We start from the raw sequence: 22,956 nt of genomic DNA on the forward strand, positions 1-22,956 counted from the left end.
CGCAACGAGAACGCTGTGCTGAAGGAGTTAGATGTAGGCAAAAGTTTCCGCGCAAGCAAATTTGTCCACTACATGCACCAATGAATTTATTGAATCTTAAGCGGTCCTTTTTTTTTTTCGGCATTATTCTCCCTCTGCCAATTGAATGTAACAAGCCCTTGCATAACAAATGCATCGTAAAAACGTGTTATAACTTGGCTCGGATATACTGAGTAACCTGATACATATTTAACTATGAGCTAGCGCACGAAGCCGTCCGTTGGTTCGATTTCGCAGATGTCGGACCAGACGCGCACATATGGAGTATGTATCACGGCGTGTGTGCTTCTTTGCCGCGTCATGAAAATACGCGATATGTGCTTATGTTAGATCACTTACGGTATATGAAGAAAATCGCGCGCCGTAAGATTTACTGCTGCACAAAGCACGCTGGCACTAGTCACAAAGTTACTGTGCGGTCCATCTGAGTCAGTCCAGCAAATACACACACTTGAACTAGACTGCCTTGGTGCAGTCAGTTCAAGCGGCAATACGACTGAAGATGTTGCGCGCCGCGAGAACGGAGCAGCCAAGTAGTCATGGCAGACCTTCTCTGTTTAAAAAACGCTCCACAATACTTCTAGATATGTCCGTACAACTAGCCGGCGGCGCTACCTGTTTTCGAGTTAGAAAATCAACACATGCTCCAACATGCTCTATCCAAGCTCTATCACGTCGTCGCATATGCTAAGCTACTACTGCTGAACAGAGCAGTTAAATAAGAATACTCGTCTTATTTCTGAATTTAGAAAGACGTTGTTTTTTTTACTACTTGACGGAAGTGTCAATCAGGCAGTAATCGACATTTAGTACGAAGCTTACGATAAACAATGGCTTAATCCACTACCTCGTGGCCGCCCGTGGCGATCGCCTGTCTGCTTGCACAGCAGCTTTCGGTTGTGGAAGTGCTGCCGAAATTCGCGCAATTTGCGCTGAAACGTCCCAGACATGAGGCTGGAGAAGGACGCCCTGATCGCCGAAAGTCACGACGGACTCCGGAGAAACACCTTGGAATTGTTCCTGAGCTGCAGGAAGGGCGACCTTGCTCGCGTGAAGTAAGCATATATGTGTCCGTGCGTCTCATCCCGTCGCAGTTTTTCGTTTTCGCGACCGGCGATCAGAATCTCGACGCTGCGCGGGCCCAAGAGGCCAGACACGTGAAGTCAACTGACTGTTTTCTGACCGCTCGTATTCCGCGTTCAGTCTTTTGCGCTTTCCACGTGCGTACGTACGCCGAGCGCGCCGCGCATATTAGTCCAAGTTCCCTCCTAATTGACAGTGCTCATTTTCGCTCGATGCACGTCCTTTCTCTACCTGCAGGTACCTCATCGAAGAACAGGAAAGCGAGCTAAACGTTAGGGATAGATGGGACGGTACACCTCTGTGAGTACCCGCGACATGCTTAATTGTTTACATGCTGCAAAATACCTGATCTTGGATATTTGACGTAAAGCGCTGCTCCCTCTCTCTCTCTCTCTCTCTCTCTCTCTCTCTCTCTCCAGGTACTACGCATGTCTTTGCGGTCACAAGGACGTCGTCGAATATTTACTGTCTCAAGGTGGGCATATGTCCTCTATCCATGCATGCTTACAAACAGTAGCACAGTAAACTACAGTGCACTTTGAAGTTCTTACAATCGCATGCAAACGCATCGTTGAAGCACAGCTAGGGTGGCTTCTAGCCACCCTAGCACAGCCAGTCTGTCTCAGTGTTGTCTGTTTGTGTCAGCAGCAACTTGCATGTGTGATAGCAGCTGTACAGGTACTGACTTTTAGCAAGTGTACTTTCACTGTATGTTGTTCAGCCTATAGCATATGTGGTGTACACACAAGGCATTTACTAATTAATGCAGTTCAGACATTCGGGATCATATATTATATGCATGCCTTCTTGTTACTACATGTTTACCTGGCACTTAATTAATCCATGCATCTTCACACCATCCAAACTTGCAGGGGCACGCTGTGTGGCCAACACTTTTGATGGAGAACGCTGCCTCTACGCCTCCTTAAACTTGGAGATCAGGGACCTTTTGCGAGATCGGAAAGTGATCACATCAAGCACCATGCGCCGAGATGCTTACGATGAATTCTTGCGGCGGTATGTCTGCCTTTTTTTAGTTGTCTTGAACTGTGAGGCCTTACCTTTCAAAACCGAAATGTGTCATGACCTGTAGTCATTTTTCATGACTTTCTTGTGCTGTCTCAGTGACAACAGTGACGCCCTATGGATATCCTATGGACATTCACTGAGAGGACATGGATATCGTAGGGATTTGTTGAATACACACTGTGTACCCTGCAAATGTCCCTCACGTGACCGCTTGGTTGCATTTCTCATGTCCTATGGACATCCCTTGCATGTCTGCGAAGGACATCATGGGGACATGCTGCATGCACTTTACAGACATATGCCAGGGCCTCTTGCACAGTGTTTGCCAAAATGTCTATTACAGTCGCAGCACACACTGTGAGACTGATGCAACGGGCAGAGTGCCCACGCATCAAGAACAGATATATTTTGTGCACATGTTACACATGCATGCACGTGTGCATAATCGCAGCGTACTCATTCTTCTAGGCCTTCCACCAAGTGCAATTGACTTATTGAACCAACTGAAGTTTTCAAAGTAAATTGCATCAGAAAATTCATAAAGTATGACGTACATGCGAGCTGCAGACACAATAGCTTCGGATTGTAATTTGAACATGCGGAAAAACATCATTCTGTTATGAGGAAACTCAAATACAAAGCCTCATTCGGAAGACAAATGTTCAGGTGTATGCCGAAAAATGTTCATGTGGGATATCCTTGAAATGTCTGTAGTAGGATATCCAAAACAAGTCCGTGTGCGACGTTCTTGGGACATCCGTAGTAGGATACCCAAAGCTGGACATTTGGCAGATGTCCTGTTTGTATCCAAAATGGCGCGTGGACATTGGGACATGATTCGTATCTGCTACGGATGAAGTGTTTTCACTGGGCTGCTAATGTCCTAATCTACTTATGTCAGCACAGGGAGAGAACCATTTTATGAACACTTAGAATTTCATTTCTACTCTAAAATCTTCTTGGATTGCCTGCAGTGATTTAATGCATGGGAAGCTATCTTGTGTAGACTGTTGATACATGCTGCAGTGCTTTGACCTGGCTTGGTAGTTCACTGTTTTCTTATGGTTGGTATACGAGTATAATCAGGGCTCTGAATTTAATGCTGTAATGATTATCACATATAGAAAATTTGTGATGAATTGGGCAGTAGTTCTCTTCATGCTTGGAAAGTATTTGTTCAGCTGTGATATTCTTCTTCAAGAGCTGTGAACATGCTGGCTGGCATTGTATAAGTAAGGTTAATAGATGGACTTTGGCAATGTATAGCACTATGGCACTTCACTGGGGTTGACATTCTAAAAACAGCACAAATAACAAAACAGCTATAAACTGGCAGCTTATTGGAAGAAAATGATATGTGTATCTATATAACAGAGGCTGTAGTCATAACACAAATGACAATCAAGTGACCGATGACACTTAAGAGTTACAATGGAAAGTACTGCCTGCAATGGGTTCAGCGAAGAATTGATTGCTTAACAGTGCTTTCAATTTGTGTCCTTCCTACATACATTTCACTTTTCTCGAGTAAACTGCCAGTCAATAGTTCGTGCCTGTGTTATCCACTTTAACTCTTGCTGTTGCCCCATTATCTGTGCTGTTCTTGCAATGTCAGCAGTACAGAGAGACATGACAAAGGAAGCTAGCTGGAACAACGTAGAGCACTGCTATGAAAAATGTAGCGGAAGAGCGATTGTGAAATTTCTAACAGCATTCATGTGTTCCTCTTGTGGAACGATTCCACAATACAGCCAAATACCATTGTAACAAAGTCGCATGTGACAAGAAAAATTACCTGCATTAATATCCAGTGTTCATTGCAGACATATACAGGTATGTGTTGCACACTGATATCACAAAGAAAAATTTTGGAGTGCTTCAGTATATTCAAGAACTCATTATGCAGTCAAACTTCATTATAATGCATGTGACTCAAAAATACATTCATTGTATCCAATGTTCACTATAAAATGTATTTGTTACATGCTGATATTAGTGAGATACATTTTGTTATATCCAGTATTCACTATAAGCATGTATTTATTACATGCTGATATTAGCAAGAGACATTTTGTTATATCCAATATTCACTATAAGCATGTGTTCATTACATGCTGATACATGTATTAGGGAGAAACATTTTGTTATAAGCAGTATTTGCTATAAGCATGTATTCATTACATGTTTATATTAGCGAGGTACGTTTTAGATTTACTTAATTATATCCGATAATTCTTTATATCCATGTTTGTTATATCAAAGTTCTACTGTATCTACATTCAATATATCGAGATTCAACTTACAGGGAGCCTGATCAAAGGATACACATGCTTTCAGGTGCCTGGAGGATGTTGAGCACTGCGACGTCACATTCAGCGTTCAGGGTGAAACAGTCCCCGCTCACCGTTGTGTCTTGGCGGCACGCTGCGAGTTTTTTCAGCGCTCCCTGGTCAAGAAGTGGGCGGGACGGCAGCTGATACCGGTGACTCACCACTCCGTGAGTGTGTTCTCAGTCCTGCTTCTTGTGTGATGTGCTTACTCCTGAGACACTGCAGACCTGGCTTTCCCTCAGTGCACGTAATTTTTTTTTGCCTTGGCTACCTGTTCCTCGTGCACATCACAGCAAAGATGAGCATGTGATAATTCCAAGAAAGCCCATCTACGATGATTATTTAAGCTATGTGAGAGCCACTCACACAGTACACATACTTTATTCAACTTCCGTTACAGTCGATAGAGCAGATTGGGACGGCGCATCCATTTGACTTCGTTGCTTGTGCACCCAAATGCACTGAGCATCTCGGGAGACCTTCTGACACTTCACACAGGAGCCGTGCACGCACATCGATATTGTGATAGCATGGCAGCAGCCGTTCTCCTCCGCGCCCTTTATCAACTGTTGGTTTGGCGCTGGTGATAGGTACTCACTTGCTGTGCTGCAGACCCACGTTTGAATTCTCGGGGCTAGATTTTTTCACTCCTTTTACGCGGTCATTGTATGTTACCACATAACAGACTGAAACGGAGTATGGTGGTAAAAAAAATGCACTTGCATTTAAATTAAGAATGTAAAGTGCAGTTTCACATATGGTCTGGCCCAGGTATAATGAACTGGTTTGTGTGCTAAAACTAGTTCAATATATCAGATAATTCTATATATCTAGACTTAGGTATAAAAAATGTTTACAAACATTTATGAAGCATTCGTTATACATGATAGAATAGTGTTACATCACAGCGCTGAAACAGCCAATGGCAACCTGATCCTTGCAGTAGCATTTATAAGTAGCGCAGTGACCCAGTACAATCAATAGCTCTGTATTGAGTTATGCACCATATCACACTCTAAATGGTTACCTCTGAACATGCTGTCAAGCATGAGTGAAAAAAAAGAAAAGAAAGGGAGACATGCTCAGTAAGCATGCTCTGGAAAAAAGTAAAGACGCTGCAAGCAGTTTTACGAAGCACATCGGAAACACTTGGATTTATTTTGCATGAATACCGCTAAGTTTTGTGTCTTTGAAAATAGAGCATAGTTTGCTGTATCCCTGGTTCATTGTAATTCAGTCTGACTGTATGACGAGACAGTAGGAAATGTGTTAATATGCTGCAAATAAGGGAGTCAATTATAAAGTGTTAGCTGAGGTATTAGCACTTCCAAGTTCCTCATGGAAACTGTAATTTGACAAGCCATTCTAGACATTTGCACAGAGGAAAATGTAATTAATACAAAAATCACGTATTTTTTGCTATATGTGCTTTTGATGTTGGCAAGTTTCCGGAATATTGTTTCCTTTTTTTACAAACCAGTGAAAACTAACTTTTTCTTTCATGATTTTATTTTTCCAACAAACTTGTTTGCAACTTTGCACCTACATTAGAAAGTATCATTCTCATCTTGGTTTGTGACTGTGAGAATTTTGCTTTTCTCGGGACAATGTCCCTTGACGCGACCCTGCAAACTGTACTGTAGCTTTACTGTGCTCCACTGCGATACTCATGGGTGGTATTCCTGGTCACTCACTCACACAAGATTTTGCATGACTAGCACCAAACACATTGGCACCTACGGGCATTTATGTCCATTTATGTCCCAAACATGCTGTATTCGCACAGTGCCAGCAATGCTGTTGCCTGTAAACACTAATGCGCCTGGTGCTAGCCACGCAAAGTGACACGAAAGTGACTGCATTCCACAAGAGTGAACGACCAAGAATACCACCCCAGCATGCATTGGCTAGCACAAACATATTTTGATGAAAAGTGAAGCTGAATACCCTATAGCCCTACAAAGATTGTAATTGCAATCATTGTTGCTGCTTACAGAAGAGAATGGCCTTTGTTCTTCAGGCATTATCACTGTTAGCACTATTTTCGCAGGTCGAATTACATTTCCTATGTTGAAACGTGGTGCGATTGTTCAGCCAGTAGTAAGCTATACATTTACTAAAGTGGTTAATAAGGGTCAATGCCTGGCTTCCCTTGGTACACTGTTAGGACTTCTCAGAAAAATTATTCTGCACTTTATTGTCCTTTAAAGCACGCATTAAAAGCCTTCAAGCATGTTTCGACATTGTGAGTGACTAGCTGAAGTCTGTAGAATGGCTAGTACTGAACATGTAGGCCGAGGATAATTGTTCGATGTATCACAAGCTACCCGCAAATTCTACCAGAACTGCTCTGTTCGCTCTTCTACGATGAAGAGCGGGTTTCTTCGTTAATTTATGTTACTGCAATAATGCAATAATTCTGCTGTTATTGCAATGTTATTGCTGTAACGGCATAGATGCTACCAGCAAGATTGTGGAACATGTTACATAACACTTGTTTGTTACACAAATAGAAGACGCGCATATCACAAACTGACATCTCCGACCACTGTCAAGGATGTCAATGTAGTCTACGTTCCTGCAACGCATGTGTCCTACGTCAATTTAGGTCAGCACAGAACAGATTGGTCTTTAAAGCATTTTGAATCAAAACAGAATGAGATAACTGCAATAATACTGCTTCTGCTGGTATGAAAAAGCAACAAATTGAGTGTCTTAGAGCACGAGTGGCACGCATCCATGGTAACAATTCTGTTTTGTACAGTTTCCACCTGATATAACCCAGCATAATGTGCACAGTGCATAAGGTGCTTGAAGACATGGCTTTGAATTGTCATAGACATTAACACTTTCCTTCTATCTGTCTGGGCATTTTATTTTTGTCTTCACCAACACCTCTGTCACCTACCTAGCACATTTATTCCAGTGTATTAGCTTCCAGTCTAACACAGGAGAAGTCATAGGCTGCCTTAGTGGCCTTACACATCAACCACAGCAACTTGGAGATCGCCACTTTCTTAAATGTCACCAAATCTTTTTTCTTTTACGAGTAAGACAATGGTATATTATAGCTGGTTATGACCTGTGACAAACAGAAATAAGCATTGTCCGTGGTCAAATGCCACTCAGGTGTTATAGTTTCTCAAGCAGTTGGAGGCCGGCCATGATGAGAGAGAGCCCTGAAAAGTCAACTTACCCTGAAAAGTCAATTATAATACAAAGCAGCTTCAAATGGCAGCGCTAACAGCCACGCTTTCTGTGCACAATGTCATTACGCACTAGTACTAAGCAATGGATTTGCTTGCTTCCACAAGGGCCTGCACAAACCAGGAATGGCTCACTGTGAACCTCTACGGCCACGTCACCCTCAGTGTGGCATCCGTAGTACCCAATATTAACCTGCTACACTGTTATGTATGGGGGTGTCACCCAGACGCAGGCTCACAAACAGTCACGTCACGGTAAAAATTTAGGCTGCTATTGCGGAAGCCCTGCCCAACATCAGCTACCACAATCTGGGCAGGTATGCTGTAGGAGTCCACCTAGTGGACATGTCCATTTCGTCTGCTGTTGAAGTTCTGATTGGCTAGGCTGGTCTGCACATCTGCAGCAATAAGGTGCCACAGCCAATCAGCACTTCAGCAGCAGACGAAATGGACATGTCCACTAGGTGCTCTTACAGAATACCTCCCCTGATCTGAGCATACAGCCGACATTGAAGTCGGGTTCAGTCAGCAATTGAGGCTAAAGATGATTTTATTCATCAGCCCCAAACACAGTGGTAATAGAAACAATGTAAAAACCTTGTAACGAATATAGCCTCACCGAGGCCGCAGTATGTGTAAATAAATAAAATAAAATATCAATTTTTTTTCCTGAAATATCATTGCTATTCATGAAGTCGTCATTATATTCTCAAATATCTTGTTCACCCCACAAATGCCAATTATAATCCAGTGTTTAGGGTGCCTTTGCTCTATGTGTCCTGTTCAATGTTGTGCTGGTGACATGCTTCACGGCTCTGGCAACCAACTTGGCCACCTAACAGTACTAGTCAAATAACAGTAGATTAATTCTTTCACTGAGTGTGATTGTGGGAATGGCATATGGCATAATTAAATACATTGTGTCATGCTTCTTTTCAGGTGGATGCTTCAGTATTTCGAATTGTGATGCAGTACCTGTACACAGGCAAGTATCTCATGCAACCAGTGTGACTGCCTGTTCACTGTTTCATCCATGCATGAAAATGCCAACTGCTATGAAATTTTGGACCACGTAAAAATCCTAGTTTTAGACAGTGCAGATGTCTATGATAATTTGCCAGGGTCTATGGCTTTACCTTTAGAGAATGTAGTTGTCAAGCTTGTCTAACATGGTGGTCCGGGTAGCAGTGTTCTGTGTACAGTAAAGCTAAAGCATGTTGATAGATTGTGCACGATCATCTCATTTCATCTAAGGACATTAAGTGTAAAGAGTAATAAGCTGTTCTGGTAAGAAAAGTGCACAAATTCTGGAGTGCTACTCCCAAGGTAATTGAGTTACGTCACTATAGGCCAAACAGAAGTGACAGCTGTAGATGTTGACCCAGGTAATGAAGATGTGGGTTTGTGAAATCAGTCAAGTTCCACTGGAGTTAACCAAGTGCTCACAGTTTACTTCCAGAAGACAGAATAGCAAATCAGTTGACACTGTCGTGAGCAGATATCGCAGCTGCATCTGCTCAGTCATCTACAGTGATATTGAAATGACTCAGTAGCTATATTTGAAAGGCAATTGTTTCATTTTTTTTCTGAACTCATCAGTGATAAATTTATCATATTTTAACAAGTCACCTGTGACACCCATGGAACAATGCATGAACACATATACATATGGTTACTAATTTGGCACTTCCTTTTTTGCACACCACTAATAGGTTCCCTCATTTCTTGCTACATACCTGGATTTAAAAGAAACTACTCAAGGCTTTTCAAAGAAAAAAAGTCGCAGTTTCACGCGAAAGGCGAAGCATCGATTGCAATAGCAAATTAGTAGACCACTATACGAAGTAAGAATAGTAGTTTTATCGGCCATATAAACTCGTAAACATTCACTTACTAACTATATTAACAAGCATGGTGTCATGCAGGCACAAGCGAACATGAACACATCTCACGCAATGACTGCAGAAGCTCACTGTCAAAACGATGGAGTGAGGAAGCACGGCAGCAGCGGCAAGCGAATTGACCTTTGTGCTGCCTCTTGCTTCAGTGTGAACTAAGCGGTGAAAACACAGCGCACACGAAGCTACCAGCACTGGGCGTACTCTGTCCCCACTGCAAATCACTTTCAACATAGCGCCCATGCGGCCCCACCATATGCACCAACCGCCGGAGTAGAATGCGCCCCCGATGTCTACCTGGTGCCTTATACACGCCGGAAGATGACGCGCTTCCTCCCCGCTTTCCTGCCATGCGCGCTCAAGATTGAGCCACCATTGTCAGTTCACCCTACGTGCTTTCACTCACACCTACAGCATATGGTGCGTGGCGACAACGTTATCGGCCTTGGACTTTATACGGAACATCATGGTGACGGCAGAAATTCACCTAGAATGTCCATATAATTGCTATCGCAATAAAATAAAGTGGTCTCAAAGGGTTCCCGAAACAGTTTGGACAAATTTTGTAGATGCGTAGGGTACAGCTACAGTAAAACATTCGCACCACAATTTAGGTTAAGTGTCTCATATTAAGAGAACTGCGGATGATTACAAGTTCCCCTCCTCCCTAGCCATGCTTTTCCTCCTCAACTTTTACGCTGAGTAATCTGGGCTAAGCTCCGCCGTCACTGGCTCTGTGCCGTGATGTGACATCGTGTCATCTACTTCCAATTGTTTTAGAGCCAGTACACCAAGCTTCTCCAACCTCTCTGATGGCTGCCTGGCCATTGATCTCCAGCTAGAGCTCTCCAAGCAGTGTGCATTGCGAGCATTCTGTCACAGTGCCAAGCGTGTCCAGTATTCCGGTAACCACAGGCGAGCTCGTCAAAGTGCCAAGCTTGCCTGCAGTTACTAAAATGCTGGTGGCACAGAGCTTAACCAGCCAAACACAGAGTTACTATTCCTGTAATCAAGCAAAAACCATTTAAACATTTAAAGAGGCAGCATGTTCACGATTATGCTTCTGCTGAAAATTTATGCCAGCAGAAAAGTGGAATGCATTACGGTGGCTGCTATATGCTCTGTGTTTGTCTGGTTGAGCTCTGTGCCACCAGGTGGCTGCACCGTGCTGGCCATTCACGTTTGTGCCTCTGCACATCCGATAAAACACCTAGTCCACTTACGCTTGCATTTACCCAAATACCGCACATATTAAACTCTCTATTGTGGTAGTAATCTTCCAGCGAGAAGTGATGGCCGCAAATGTGTAGATTCTGCCGCCGATCGAATACTGACAGCTCAATAATACCGACCGCCGCCACTCCTCTTGTTGCCTTGCAAAACGACACGATGTCACAGCTTGAAATGTCACTGATCACTAGATTTGCAGCCCACAACGTAACAAGGGCAATCCACGGTGCTCGCAAAAAGGAAGCTCAAGACCGACCCTGACTGTGTAGCTCGCGTCAACACGGAGAACGTTGTAACAGGTGCAGACAACACTAGCTTTGTGCCGGAAGTGCTTGATTGTAGTGATAAATTGTTGCGTTTTCTCTTTACATTATTTTTTTATAGAAACATATTAACCAACATTCCAACTATTACAAACAACATCTGTCACCATAAAGTTTGAAAAATTATTGATCATGCAAGCTGAGTAGCCAATTGAGCTAACTACAATTGTGAGAGGATGGCTGAAAACCCAGGGAAGCACCGCAGCCGTGACCAGTAGCGATGCACATTTTTAAGACCTTATAATAAATTACACGCTTTACATGGAGCGCTTAAATGCATCACTTAGTGATCAGAAGAACCTCACGAGTCAGTACGATTGTACAAAATTATTTCAGGGTCCCTTTAAAGGCCAACCCGAATGAAATTTCACTGGCTAAATTGCTTACAAATGAGTAGTAAATACCGCTGAAGCAATCTTAACAAAGTCACAGGACTGATGACTGTTTAAATTTATTACTACTATCACCCTTTAAGTAGCACTTAAGAAGATGATGCATGCACCAGGAGGTTGGTGGTTATGACATACATGGTGGTTATGGTGGTCCCAGCAAGTCGCCTCCAAGATTTTCCAGTGCACCGTGGGAAGCCTCAGGAAGTGGGTCAGTTTTGGAGGTCATGCGGCCAATTTCTGAGGTCATGTGCTTTCTGTCACGCATAACTTCTGGTGAGCACTAATAACATTTTTTTTTCTGTTTTGGTATCAAAAACATCTGCTTCTGCAATGCATCCACTTGTATTTCAAACATAATATTTTGCACAGAGGCTGCTTATCTACACTGTCTGAAACTAGGCTTTCTATGTTGCTCAGAAATTTATCGCGATGCAGTTTGGAACGTGGCAAACTGCACTGACTGCTCATGGCAGTCAGTGCAGCGAGAACTGAGCCATCACTGTATCACCTGCAGGTCGACTCGAGATGCAAGCCAAGCAGTTCGAGAGTTTTTCCGAGCTGGCATCGCGGTGCAGGTTGACGTCCCTTGTCGCAGATGTCAAGGAAGAGTTAGCACAAGTGCTGAATCAAGGTGAGAAATAATTGGTGGCCCAATATATTGCACAGCATGAAAGTCGCACTTTCAATTGCGCACTGTTAATGTATATTCTAGTATTCCAGTAAGCAAGCTGATGCAACACACACAGGCAATGGTCATAGTCTAAAGTCGTTGCCTGGACTGTAATTTTGTTGCTGCTCTTTTGTGGTGTGTACATATAGTACAGCAGACTAGCAATAACTAAAACACAGTTAATTAAACATTCTTGTTAAATTTAAACAGCTCTGAATATTGTGGTATACCCACTATCTCCTCAATGCATTTTGGAGGCGCTTAACTCCAATTGAGTAGAGAACCAGTCTCAGTGGCTGCTCGGAGCAGAGGAATGCAGCTAAAGCTAGCTGGTTGGAGGACATTCATAAGGCACGTATAGTTAAAATGCGTTCACATGTGATCATCAGGCCTGCTGCGCATGTTGGCGGAGGCCCCTATGAAATGGCATCATCAACCCATGACCCATTGACGCGAGTGGGTGTTGCATATGTTGGCGTGTTTAACTGTTTTTGTCATGCATCACCTCAAACGTGACCAGCTCTGTAATATATCTGTTCGTGTACTTAGCCATAACTCTTGTTTTGAACCGTACATGTATGGACAGAAAGTTTTTGTCCTGTTTTTATTGCTTTATTGGGTAGCTGTTAACCTTGTAATTATGCTACATAGCCTCTATACCCCGACAATGCAACAAATAATTATGTTACCTTTTAATGAGACCACTTCAAAACACATGCTAATTGCAGTGAGACTTCAGATGTGAAGAAGGAAACTCATCACATCATAAAAAACCTGTTGTGGTGGTCTCATGGTACCCTATACCACTCACACATATGCAAAAACTATGGCTGTGCTGTCAAAAGCCAGCCCGATTCACCACTCAGTGGGACAAAAGGGGAGAGCGTGTCTTCCTGCGTTTCCAAGAGAAGCGAACAATAGGAAGGGCCACTTTGGCACCTTTTCGCTGCACAATCATTTTATGGCCTTCAATAACCACACCAGGCTGACTGGTGGACCATTGAGTTATTTGTGATACCATGTGACTGCCACCACCTCTTTTGCATAAGGCAAGGTGATGCACCAGTGATTAAAGCACTAGGGGTGTGTGAATAGTAATTTCTGAGACCAAATTGAATATGAATCGAAGAGTGCTAGAAGTGAACTGAATTGAACTGAATATCAATTACTTTTTGAATAGTCTTCGAATAATGAACAGTTGTTTTCACCATTAATATAAACTGATGTTCACATCTTAGCATACTCACGTTGGCAAGCATATGTCACCACGCATTACGAGCCATTGTTCATTAAGAGAACAAATGGATTATTTGGAATAAATAAGCCAGTTTGTTCACAAAAGTTCCAAGTATTCACACACTCTTAGGAACTATGGTGAATCGGCGTGCCATCATCTCCTGTCATCTGCATGCCATCTTTTCTCCATTGCATTGCAGTTGTGGTTGTGTCTGTGAATTGAGCCTGTTACTATGTGCTGAAGACAGTGACAGGCCCATGACAGCACATGTTTTGGCAATGTGCCCACCATTGCTGCCTAGGAATGTACAGGTGCTTTTGCAGCAACGCTGCAAAAGCACCTGAAGGCAACACGTACATAGTAGTCCACACCCAACTTTGTTCTGAAGCACTTTTAATTTTTGTACGTTTCATGCGCAAGAAAATCTGCGCTTAAACCTATCACTTTTGAAGCATTGTATTGACATCAAATTCTATGCAGGAAACCAGAGAAGCCATCATTCACCAGAGGGTGAGGCAATCTTGCTCGAACCGACCCATTACAGGGAGCAGCTTCAGAGGGACTTTGCCACGTTACCCATTGAGCTTGCATCAGAGGTAACAACTGTTTTTGCAGCTGTTCATGCAAAGAACGTGCGAACTAGCAGGAGGACAAACACAACACAATAACCAAACCTTGGGGAACATTGTATGCTTTAATATCAGAAAATAAAGTGATGCCGGACACAGCAAGGCGCTTGCTTGTTTCAAGCAAAGATTCACTTGAAAGTCCACTTTATTGCTTTCTTTCTTTGTATTTCAGCTATGCTCAGTTTACACATTCTGTCTCAGCTACTGCTTGACTAATAAGCTTATCAAGGACGCACTTATTTGTACCACTAACCAGCACACAGTCCGCCAAACACAACACAGTCCAGTGCATCCAACTTGTTTGCACCTTGGAACACAATTCAAACCCAGTGAAAGCAGTTCAGGCCAACATTGGCATGAACCAATTTGATTGAATATGTTCTTTTTACTGGGACCTTACGTGGCCATTTTCATTTTCATTTGATGCAACAAACTTTGCTGACAATTAATTGATAATTAGTGAACATTGTTGAGGAACCTTCTGTGTTCCTGGTTGCAGACCTATCAGAGCACAAGGTCGCTCAATATTTCTTGAAAGCTGGCATAATTACTTGAAGGCAAAGAATTCAGGGACGCAAAGTTTACTTTATCAGTTTGTCGATATCACTAAATTTCAATGATGATGTCTCGTTACTGTTCCTGTCCGTAATTAGTTTTCGATGTCCTGTACACTTGAGTTTTATTTGAATCTCTGAAGGCTGAGTAATTGCACAGGGAGGTTAAACTTGTCACAGGGAAAGCAACTGCAAAAATGTTGTGCAAGTTAGCTTCAGGAAGCTCGGTTCAGCTTGAAAATACACAATGCAGAAGTGGTGCATGGAAGAAAAGAAGCAGATTATGTTAGAACACAGCTGTCACAAACTCAGGCCAAATCGTCGACATGGCAGTTCGTAGCTGTTAGCCACACAGTTGTACTCCTAAATCGTACCAATAAATAACCAGCTCTATCCGTCATACATGGTGTGTCAAGAGAGGTTGCAAGAAGAAGACAGCCAAAAGAAAAGTGGCGCTAGACAGCAGACACAACTAGAAGCGTTTCGAAGACGAGGAAACAGTGGCAGCGAAAAGCGATTTCGAAACCAAACCAAAGTGATTTCCAACTGTAGTCCCACAGAGGTGGAGGGTTTCCAAAGGCTCCGAAGCCGCTTGACATGCTATCCCAAGCACCTAACGCATGGAAAGACTGGCTACAAAGCTATGAGTAGTATGTCTGTGCAGTACAACTCTGCAAGAAGCTTCTGGAAGTTCAAGTAGCGAACTTGATGATGGTGATCGGGCCTGACACACAGAAAGTGCTCCGGACACTCCCACTAAGTGAAGCAGGAAAGAAAGATCTAGGAGCAGTAAAGCGCAAGTTTAAAAAGAGACTTCAACCCTAAGGTTAATCATGCGTACGAAAGGTACAAGTTTAACCAAATGAAACAGAAGCTGCACTCAGAATTTCAACCTTCACTCGCCCAGGCAACAACCAACTAGCAACACTGACAACCAAGCCCACCAAGCCAGGCCGTGTGACACAGAGTCCCATAACAACAAAGTCTGGCCGTGTAATCAAGCCCGTCGTCAGACTCAGTTTGTAAAGAATGTGATATGTCTCTCAGACCAGCCAAACCAAGCCAAGCCACACTGGCTAACAGAAGACATGGCAGTCTGAGGCCATGAGCCACGCAATCGTACTCCTAAATCGTTACAATAAATAATCAGTTCTATTCGTAATATGGCTTATACATAAAACAAATTCGGCACAACCCATCTCTCAATGACTGTTGACGGTAATGCGTTTAGCATTGAATCAATATAGTGACAGAACATATCACCACTGTCAGAACGAGTTATGTATGAGGCGTGTACTGCAGTGGGACTTCTATCGCGCTTCCTTAAGAACACTTGGTGCCATCTATTGGTGCCTGCACATGGCCTCTGACATGCATTATGCAGCAGCCGAGCTCCTCTCTCGCGCTTCTCTCTAGACACGCTGCACCATCTAGTGGTGCTGCTGAGAAGTTCGCGCATGGCCTCCGAGACTAGAAGCGTGGCGTGCCAGTGCGCAGGAATACTGAGAATCATTCCCTCACCTGCTGCACACCCAGTGACACATACTCAGTGCATTCATGACGGAGCTCGCAGAAGCGTTGTCGTGAAAGACGCGACAATCGAAAGGCGCGACCATTGAAAAGCGGCACACATCCAGTGCATTTGTGGTGCCGCCTGCCAAAGCATCGGGTTGCTGTCCTTCAGGCACCATTGGACCATGGGCTACACAGTGACCCCGGTTAATGGGAAAACAGTTAGATACATACATACAAATGTACTTCCCCTCCGGAAAGTTGAAGTACCTTAAGAATGCTAATGCGGCACATACCTAGTGAGCCGAGTTGTCTACTTTGCAAGACGGCAGCCAGTACATACCTATAGGCTATAAATAAGAGTGCTGCATGTGCTTGTGCTGGCTGTGGTCAAGCATGGCAGCCACAGTAATTGCACAAACCAAGTGGGCTAATCATTGTGACATGCTGAAACCAAAAGCTCGTTTGTGGAAACAAGTATTGTAATAAATTATTTAGATGACCCAGATTCTTTCCATTATATTTTCTGCGGCTTAGAGGGTTCGACCTACATTCAGTGGAAAGAAGGAAAAAAGTTGAAGATGTAATGTCAGTGCTCCTTTATGCTGTGAAGTGATGGTGGCATGCAGGCTAAAGACAGGCAACTTCAAAGCAAACTGCTCTTAGCCAAACTTGCTCTCAAGGAGCAGAGAAGCTTAGCAACATTGAAAATGACAAGCATGATTAGCAGTCATTCAATATAATTCTTAGGTTTCAGATCCAGTGTCATTTATGCATATAGTCATTAGCATAACCTAAAATCATCCACAATGTAGAATGCATGGATGTCAGACAGAAAAGCAGTAATGGGCATGCTTGCTCTGACTACAACGAAAAGACAGAGTTGCTACCAACACAGCAAGCAACAAAGACACTGGAAAAATACAACTACAGGATTATTGTCTTGTCGTCAGCATTGCTTGTTGCATTGAATACTAACCATCTAACCTAACTTTTGCACTCTCGAACAGCTACCAGCTTTCCCATAAACAGGTTGCATTCTGTTATTGTAACTCCCTTTGACAGCTAAAGTGTGTGCAACTGTTTGCTTGTTCCAGATTGCTTCTGCTCACATCTCATGCCTTTCTGAAGATGGCAACCATGCCGACATCTGCTTCAGCGTGGATGGCAGGCATTTCCTTTGCCACAAGGTGACGTTCCAGCCTCCTCCTACAGCATTGTCTCTCATGTGTCAAAAACAATTCATGGGGATTGATGCTACTATCGTTTTATTGCAATAGCGACAACACAGACACTCCAGGCGAACTTCAGCCGTCATTGCCACCATCGCCATCACCGTGATGTCCTGTATAAAGTCCAAGGGCGATAAAAATCACGGCCACATTCTGTATGCTGTAGGTGCGAGCGAAACCTTGCGAGGGTGAACTGAGAAGTATGGTGGCTTGATGCAGCGGTGTTTTCTCACACTTGCAAGGGAGCAAGGCGGGTAGAGTGTTCACCATAGAAGGGGGGGAGAGGGAGTTAGCGCACATTTCTTCTACTCCAATTGCAACGGCTGAGTGCATCGTATCTTGGAGGCAATCTGCACTGGGTTCAAAGGCTAGCCAACCAGATATAGCTGATGGCTTCGTGTGTGTTGCATTCTCACGCACCTAATTCGTGTTAAAGTGAAAGGAAGTACAAAGGGGAATTTGCTTGCCGATGCTGCCGCTCTTCATCAGGCCAGCATTCCGACAGTGAGTGTCCACGGTCATAAAGTGAGATGTGTTCATGATTGCCTGCGTGTGCATGACAATGTGCTCGTTCATTTAGTTAGTAAGCAAATGTTCAGAGAAGTTTGTGCAGCTGATAAAACGACCAACCTTACTTTCTATAGCTGTCGAATAATTTTTTATCGCAATCAATGCTTCGCCTGTCGGGTGAAACTGTGACTTTTTTTTTGTTGAGAAAACTGCTCTTCTGAGCAACCATTCACCGAGACAATTTTACCCATAACATTGCCGTCATCGCCTGCCCTGACACGTTTGTCAACTCTGTACATGCTCATCTGCATTCTTGAGTACTTGGACTTTGTTCAGTTTACAGTTAATATGTTTAGAACATGGCATATCCATTCTGTGGAAGCCTGCAAAGTGGAGAAAAATTAATTAAAGGAAAGATTGTCATTCACCCGAGTGTAGCACAGAGCTGAAGCCAAGGTTTCTCAGAAAAGAATGCTTCACAATTGAGTAAAAATTCATCCTGGTCTGGAGTTCCGTACCAGGAAGAATTTCTTGACAACTGCTGAACTTTCTTTCTGAGAAACCCATATGGATTTCCTTTGTAGCTTTGTGCTACATTCGGGTGGGTGACCATTTTCTCTTTCATGTTTAGTATATGTAGAGCTGCTGTCGGACTTAACCCTAACTACAGACACATAACATTTAACTATAGTAAAAGATCCCTATCCTTGTCTCCTCCGTCAGTTCGTAAACTAGCATATGAAATTTTCATCCGTACCAAATTAGAATATACGTCTACAATTTGGAATCCGTATCAAAAGTACTTGATTGACACTTTAGAAGCTACTCAAAACCGTACCTCCCGTTTTATCTTATCGAATTATGACAACACTATCAGCGTTACTAACTTGAAGTTATCTATTGGTCTACCCCTTTTAGCATCAAGACGTATAATTTCGCAACTTTGCCTATTCCATAAATTGTACTATAACTTTCCTGACCTTCGTTCCTCGCTTTTATTTCCACCCGTGCGCTCATCACACCGTCTATTCAGTTATTTATGTATCCAACGCCTTCATGGGTCTACAAACGCTTTCAACAAATCCTTCCTTCCCGTTGCAATAGAACAATGGAACTTGCTCCCGGAATCCCTTGTTGTAGAGCGAAACCCTTTGAAATTTCGAGAGTTACTAAACTAAACACCCGTATTTGCAACTAATTATGCAAAAACCTGTTCTCTTTAGCGTCTTTTCAGTTGTTGCTTTTTTGCTTTGTACATGACCATTCCTTGATGTTTGTATTATTGTTTTGCCCCCCCCCCCCCCCCCACATATGTAATACCCCACATGGGGACCTTAAGGGAATAATAGATGATGATGATGATGATATACAGGGTGTTTCATTTAACTTGAGCCAAACTTTAAATATATGCAAATGCTACATAGCTGGACAGAACCAAGGTAATGTTGTTTGCTGTCGCTTGGAGACACTCACATTATTTCTTGCATTCCATCTAATTAGAGAATTAGTCCTAATTAATCAACTTCTCAATTATTATAATTAGATGAAAAGTATCAGTGAGAAAATTGTAGAGCAACATGAGAAACTCCCGATACAGCTTTCCATCACTCAATACGTGCTACATAAAAGTGTCTTTCCGTGCGTGAAAGATGCCCGCGAATACATGCAAAGTGCCTGGAGTGGCCAGTCACGTGGAAATTTTGCATGCATTCATGGGCTTCTTTCACATTCAGAAAAACGCTTTTATGTAGCACGTATTGAGCAGCAGAAAGCTGTATCAGGAGTTTCTCATGTTGCTCTACAATCTTCACATTGACATTTTTCATCTGATTATAAAAATTAAGAAGTTGTATAATTAATTAAGATATTCTCTAATTAGTCAGCTTCATAGTCCAGCTAAAGCCTGTGCAGGCCAGAGTTTAAGCAGTTCCTCATTTCCAGTGTTGATGCAGTCTATGATATAAAAAAAAAAATTCAGAGCACTCTCAAAATGCATGATTTTCAACCAAACGTGAAATCAAAATAAGACTCAGTACATCAAGGGAGATGACTCCCGTTAATGTTCTTTTGGCAATGAACAAAACTTCATAGGTCTTTTGTGCAGCGCTCCACCAGGAACGAACTTTTAGAGAATATTTCGCCTGTTCCAAGAATGGACAATGCTCACCAGTTCCTTGCACATGGACGTGAAACTTAATGACGGAGTTACTCTGCAAAATAAGTTGTCATTCTTGTAGTTTCATTCGTGCCCTGCACTGGCTGCAGGCACCTTGAGCTTGGTCGAATGGGTATTTTCAAATGGCAATCAAATCGTGGGGTTTAATGTCCCATAGCAATACATGGGATGCCATAATGGTGGGTCTCTCGAATATATTTGACCACCACGAATTCCTTAACATGCACCTAAGTCCAAGTACAGTGCTCAGGAATTGAAACACGACCCTCGGAGCACATGGCCGCCGGCACTTTTTGCGCCACTTTGCAAATGCAAAGTATTAAAATACAGCAATATTAAGTGCTTTTCCTAGCTGTTGTCTTGACAACGCGAAGTGGCGTCAAGTTGCAGAGACATCTTCCAGACGTGTTAAATTACTTAGGCTCGAAGCTGTCTTCTTAGCAGTCAACATAGACTGTCTCCAACGCGGGCCCAGAATTTGAACACGCCCAATGTCTCTTTCACAGGTGTTCCTGTGCAACCGTAGTGAATACTTCCGCGCCCTCCTAGAGGACCACTTCACAGAGGCCAGCCGACCGAGCAGTGGTTGGCAGTTTCCAGTGATAGAACTGCAGCAGGTCACACCCGATGTGTTTGGTTGCGTGCTGCATCACATTTACAGTGGCATGGATGACAGGGTGAGTAATAGAAGATGGCTGAAGCATTCGCGGTTTTCAGTAATTTTTTATTTTTCCTAAAGCTCTTTACTTAACTAGCATCCATGCATTACTTGAACCCCACAAAGCCGAATGTATTGTTTTTGCTACACCGAGTTTGTTGGCTCAAAATTCTGATTGAAGTGCAGGAAACTTGATGCGATGCCCACAGTAGCATTTTTTATATGTTGGAGCAACTTTTCACCTGTCAGTAGTTCAGCGAACCAATTGCTATATAAATTTTTACTGGACTAACATTTCTTTCTTTCTTTGCCTCTCTCTCTCTCTCTATCTTTAGTGAATGCACTCTCATTCGCCAGAAATAAGTGTGGACAAGTTTTTCTAGCTTTCCTCAATGTGGAATGGTGTCTCGGCATTGTGCAGTTGAATAGACACTAAAGAAAGAATGTTTGGCTAAACTGACTACATGCATTAGGAAATTGAGCTTCTGTGGTGGTGAAACCGCCACTCTTACTAAGAGAGGGGGTTTAGCAAGCCAAAAAAGACACCAACACAAAATGCGAACACAGAAGCCACATGAGACAACACACAGCACTGTGTGTTGTCTCTGCCTGCAATGTCTATGTCGTGCATGCAACACCACAGATTAAAAGATGACCTACTGACAAGCCCATACAGCCACCTTTACAAAATACCAGTAGTAGTGCCACCCTAAAGTTCCCGCACCAGCCCATCTTGACGTGACGGCTTTTGATGGTATCTACTTGGTCCTAGTTAATTCTTTATTGGCAAAGAAGGACTGCATCGCATTTCAAAGGAAACAAAACTCAGCCTAGCAAGTTTCGAGAACTTTTCTTGTGTCTAAATGGCCCAGCTATAAGGACGTAGTTTGAAGTTCATTAGGCCATAATGACGTAGCAAGTGTTGAGACTTTGGCATGAAACTCAAGGAAAGGAAGATTGGCCTTCATTTTCTCCAGTAATGATCAATTGTTTTCTGCGAAAAGAATGATAATATGGACTTTAAAGAACACTATCCTAGTTTAAGCTGATTTGGTATTGCTCTTAAGTGTCCTTTTAAAGTAGTAGTACTGATTTAATATCTGTCTTTCATTTTTTTTGTTTATTATATAGCTGCTGACTGCATAACAGCAGTGCAAGTCGTAAATTTTTTGAGCGCGCAACAAATCACGAATTACACCATCCTTTAGTACAACGAATATAATATGGGCGCAACGTCAAGCACAGCTTTGTACATTTTGAGCGGGACTCCTCCATGCATTGTATAAAGTGGAGGTGGCCGGTGGTCACGTGATACCACTGACATGTGGGTCGGTCAGCCCGCTGCAGTACACATAAGCAACACTGTGACCATTTCTGTAAGCTGTGCATATCAGGCACTTTACAATACTTCTCTTGGTAGTTTCATAAGGAATGCACTTTACGCTGCTTGCCACTGGTGAGCTGTGTAGACTAAGTGCAAACTTTGAGCACAACCACTGCACTTGGTCACCAATTTGACGCCGACGGAACCGGTCGAAAACTTGAAACACATTCTGTAGTTTTCGCGCTCTGCAACTTTCTTGGGTTTCAAACGTTCTACAGAAGTCCGCAGAGAACAATAAGTTCGCCATTCTTGAATGTTTTAAGGAAAGCAGCAATGAAATGGTGCAGCAAGTATTTTTGCACCGACAAACATGAATGCTTTCTGTTACTCGTGGTCAGTCTGTAGAAGTTGGGGCAGGCATGTGAGTGGGGAACAACACTGATGGTGCACAACTTCGTTAACTGCTGCTGCAGCTCAGCGCAGACAATGTCTGGGAGGTCCTGTGCGCCGCCGACGTGTACCTGCTGCCAGACCTGAAGCGGCAGTGCGGGGCATCGATAGCACGCATGCTTGACGTGGAAAGTGTCTGCAACACTCTGCGAGCGTCGCGCCTCTTCCACCTGCCAAGGCTCGAAAACCAGTGCATAGAGTTCATGGCCAAGCATCTGGCCAAGGTGAGCACAGAAGTGGCCAGTTCTTCACTATTCATCCAAATGGCTCGCCATCAAGTGGTCTTGTTGCTGCGTGCAACCTATGCTTGAGTTACTTAATCATGTTTTAAGTGCGATATCATACCATGTGATTTCTTTTTTAGTGGAAATAGATGCATTAACCCTGTAATACTTAACGTATAATACCACATGCTACGCAGGAATTGATGGCTCAAGATTCTGATTTAAGGGAGGATGTGGGGCTGAAAATGAA

The 22,956-nt window shown here is 43.2% G+C and overlaps 1 protein-coding gene across 1 annotated transcript in view; it reads left to right on the plus strand.

Moving 5' to 3' along the window:
* The first annotated feature begins 890 nt into the window (after positions 1-890).
* LOC126528168 (ankyrin repeat and BTB/POZ domain-containing protein 1-like) overlaps positions 891-22,956 on the plus strand; it is a 29,951-nt gene continuing 7,885 nt past the window's right edge. Inside the window, exons 1-11 of the mRNA XM_050176038.3 lie at positions 891-1,094; positions 1,360-1,422; positions 1,542-1,597; positions 1,995-2,139; positions 4,489-4,648; positions 8,627-8,672; positions 12,045-12,161; positions 13,918-14,033; positions 17,230-17,322; positions 20,557-20,727; positions 22,506-22,706. Of these exons, the coding sequence (XP_050031995.1) occupies positions 988-1,094; positions 1,360-1,422; positions 1,542-1,597; positions 1,995-2,139; positions 4,489-4,648; positions 8,627-8,672; positions 12,045-12,161; positions 13,918-14,033; positions 17,230-17,322; positions 20,557-20,727; positions 22,506-22,706 (1,275 nt within the window). The 5' untranslated portion in view covers positions 891-987. The remainder of the gene's footprint in view (positions 1,095-1,359; positions 1,423-1,541; positions 1,598-1,994; positions 2,140-4,488; positions 4,649-8,626; positions 8,673-12,044; positions 12,162-13,917; positions 14,034-17,229; positions 17,323-20,556; positions 20,728-22,505; positions 22,707-22,956) is intronic.

This window comes from Dermacentor andersoni, chromosome 9, assembly GCF_023375885.2.
Source record: "Dermacentor andersoni chromosome 9, qqDerAnde1_hic_scaffold, whole genome shotgun sequence".
Classification (NCBI taxonomy): domain Eukaryota; kingdom Metazoa; phylum Arthropoda; class Arachnida; order Ixodida; family Ixodidae; genus Dermacentor; species Dermacentor andersoni.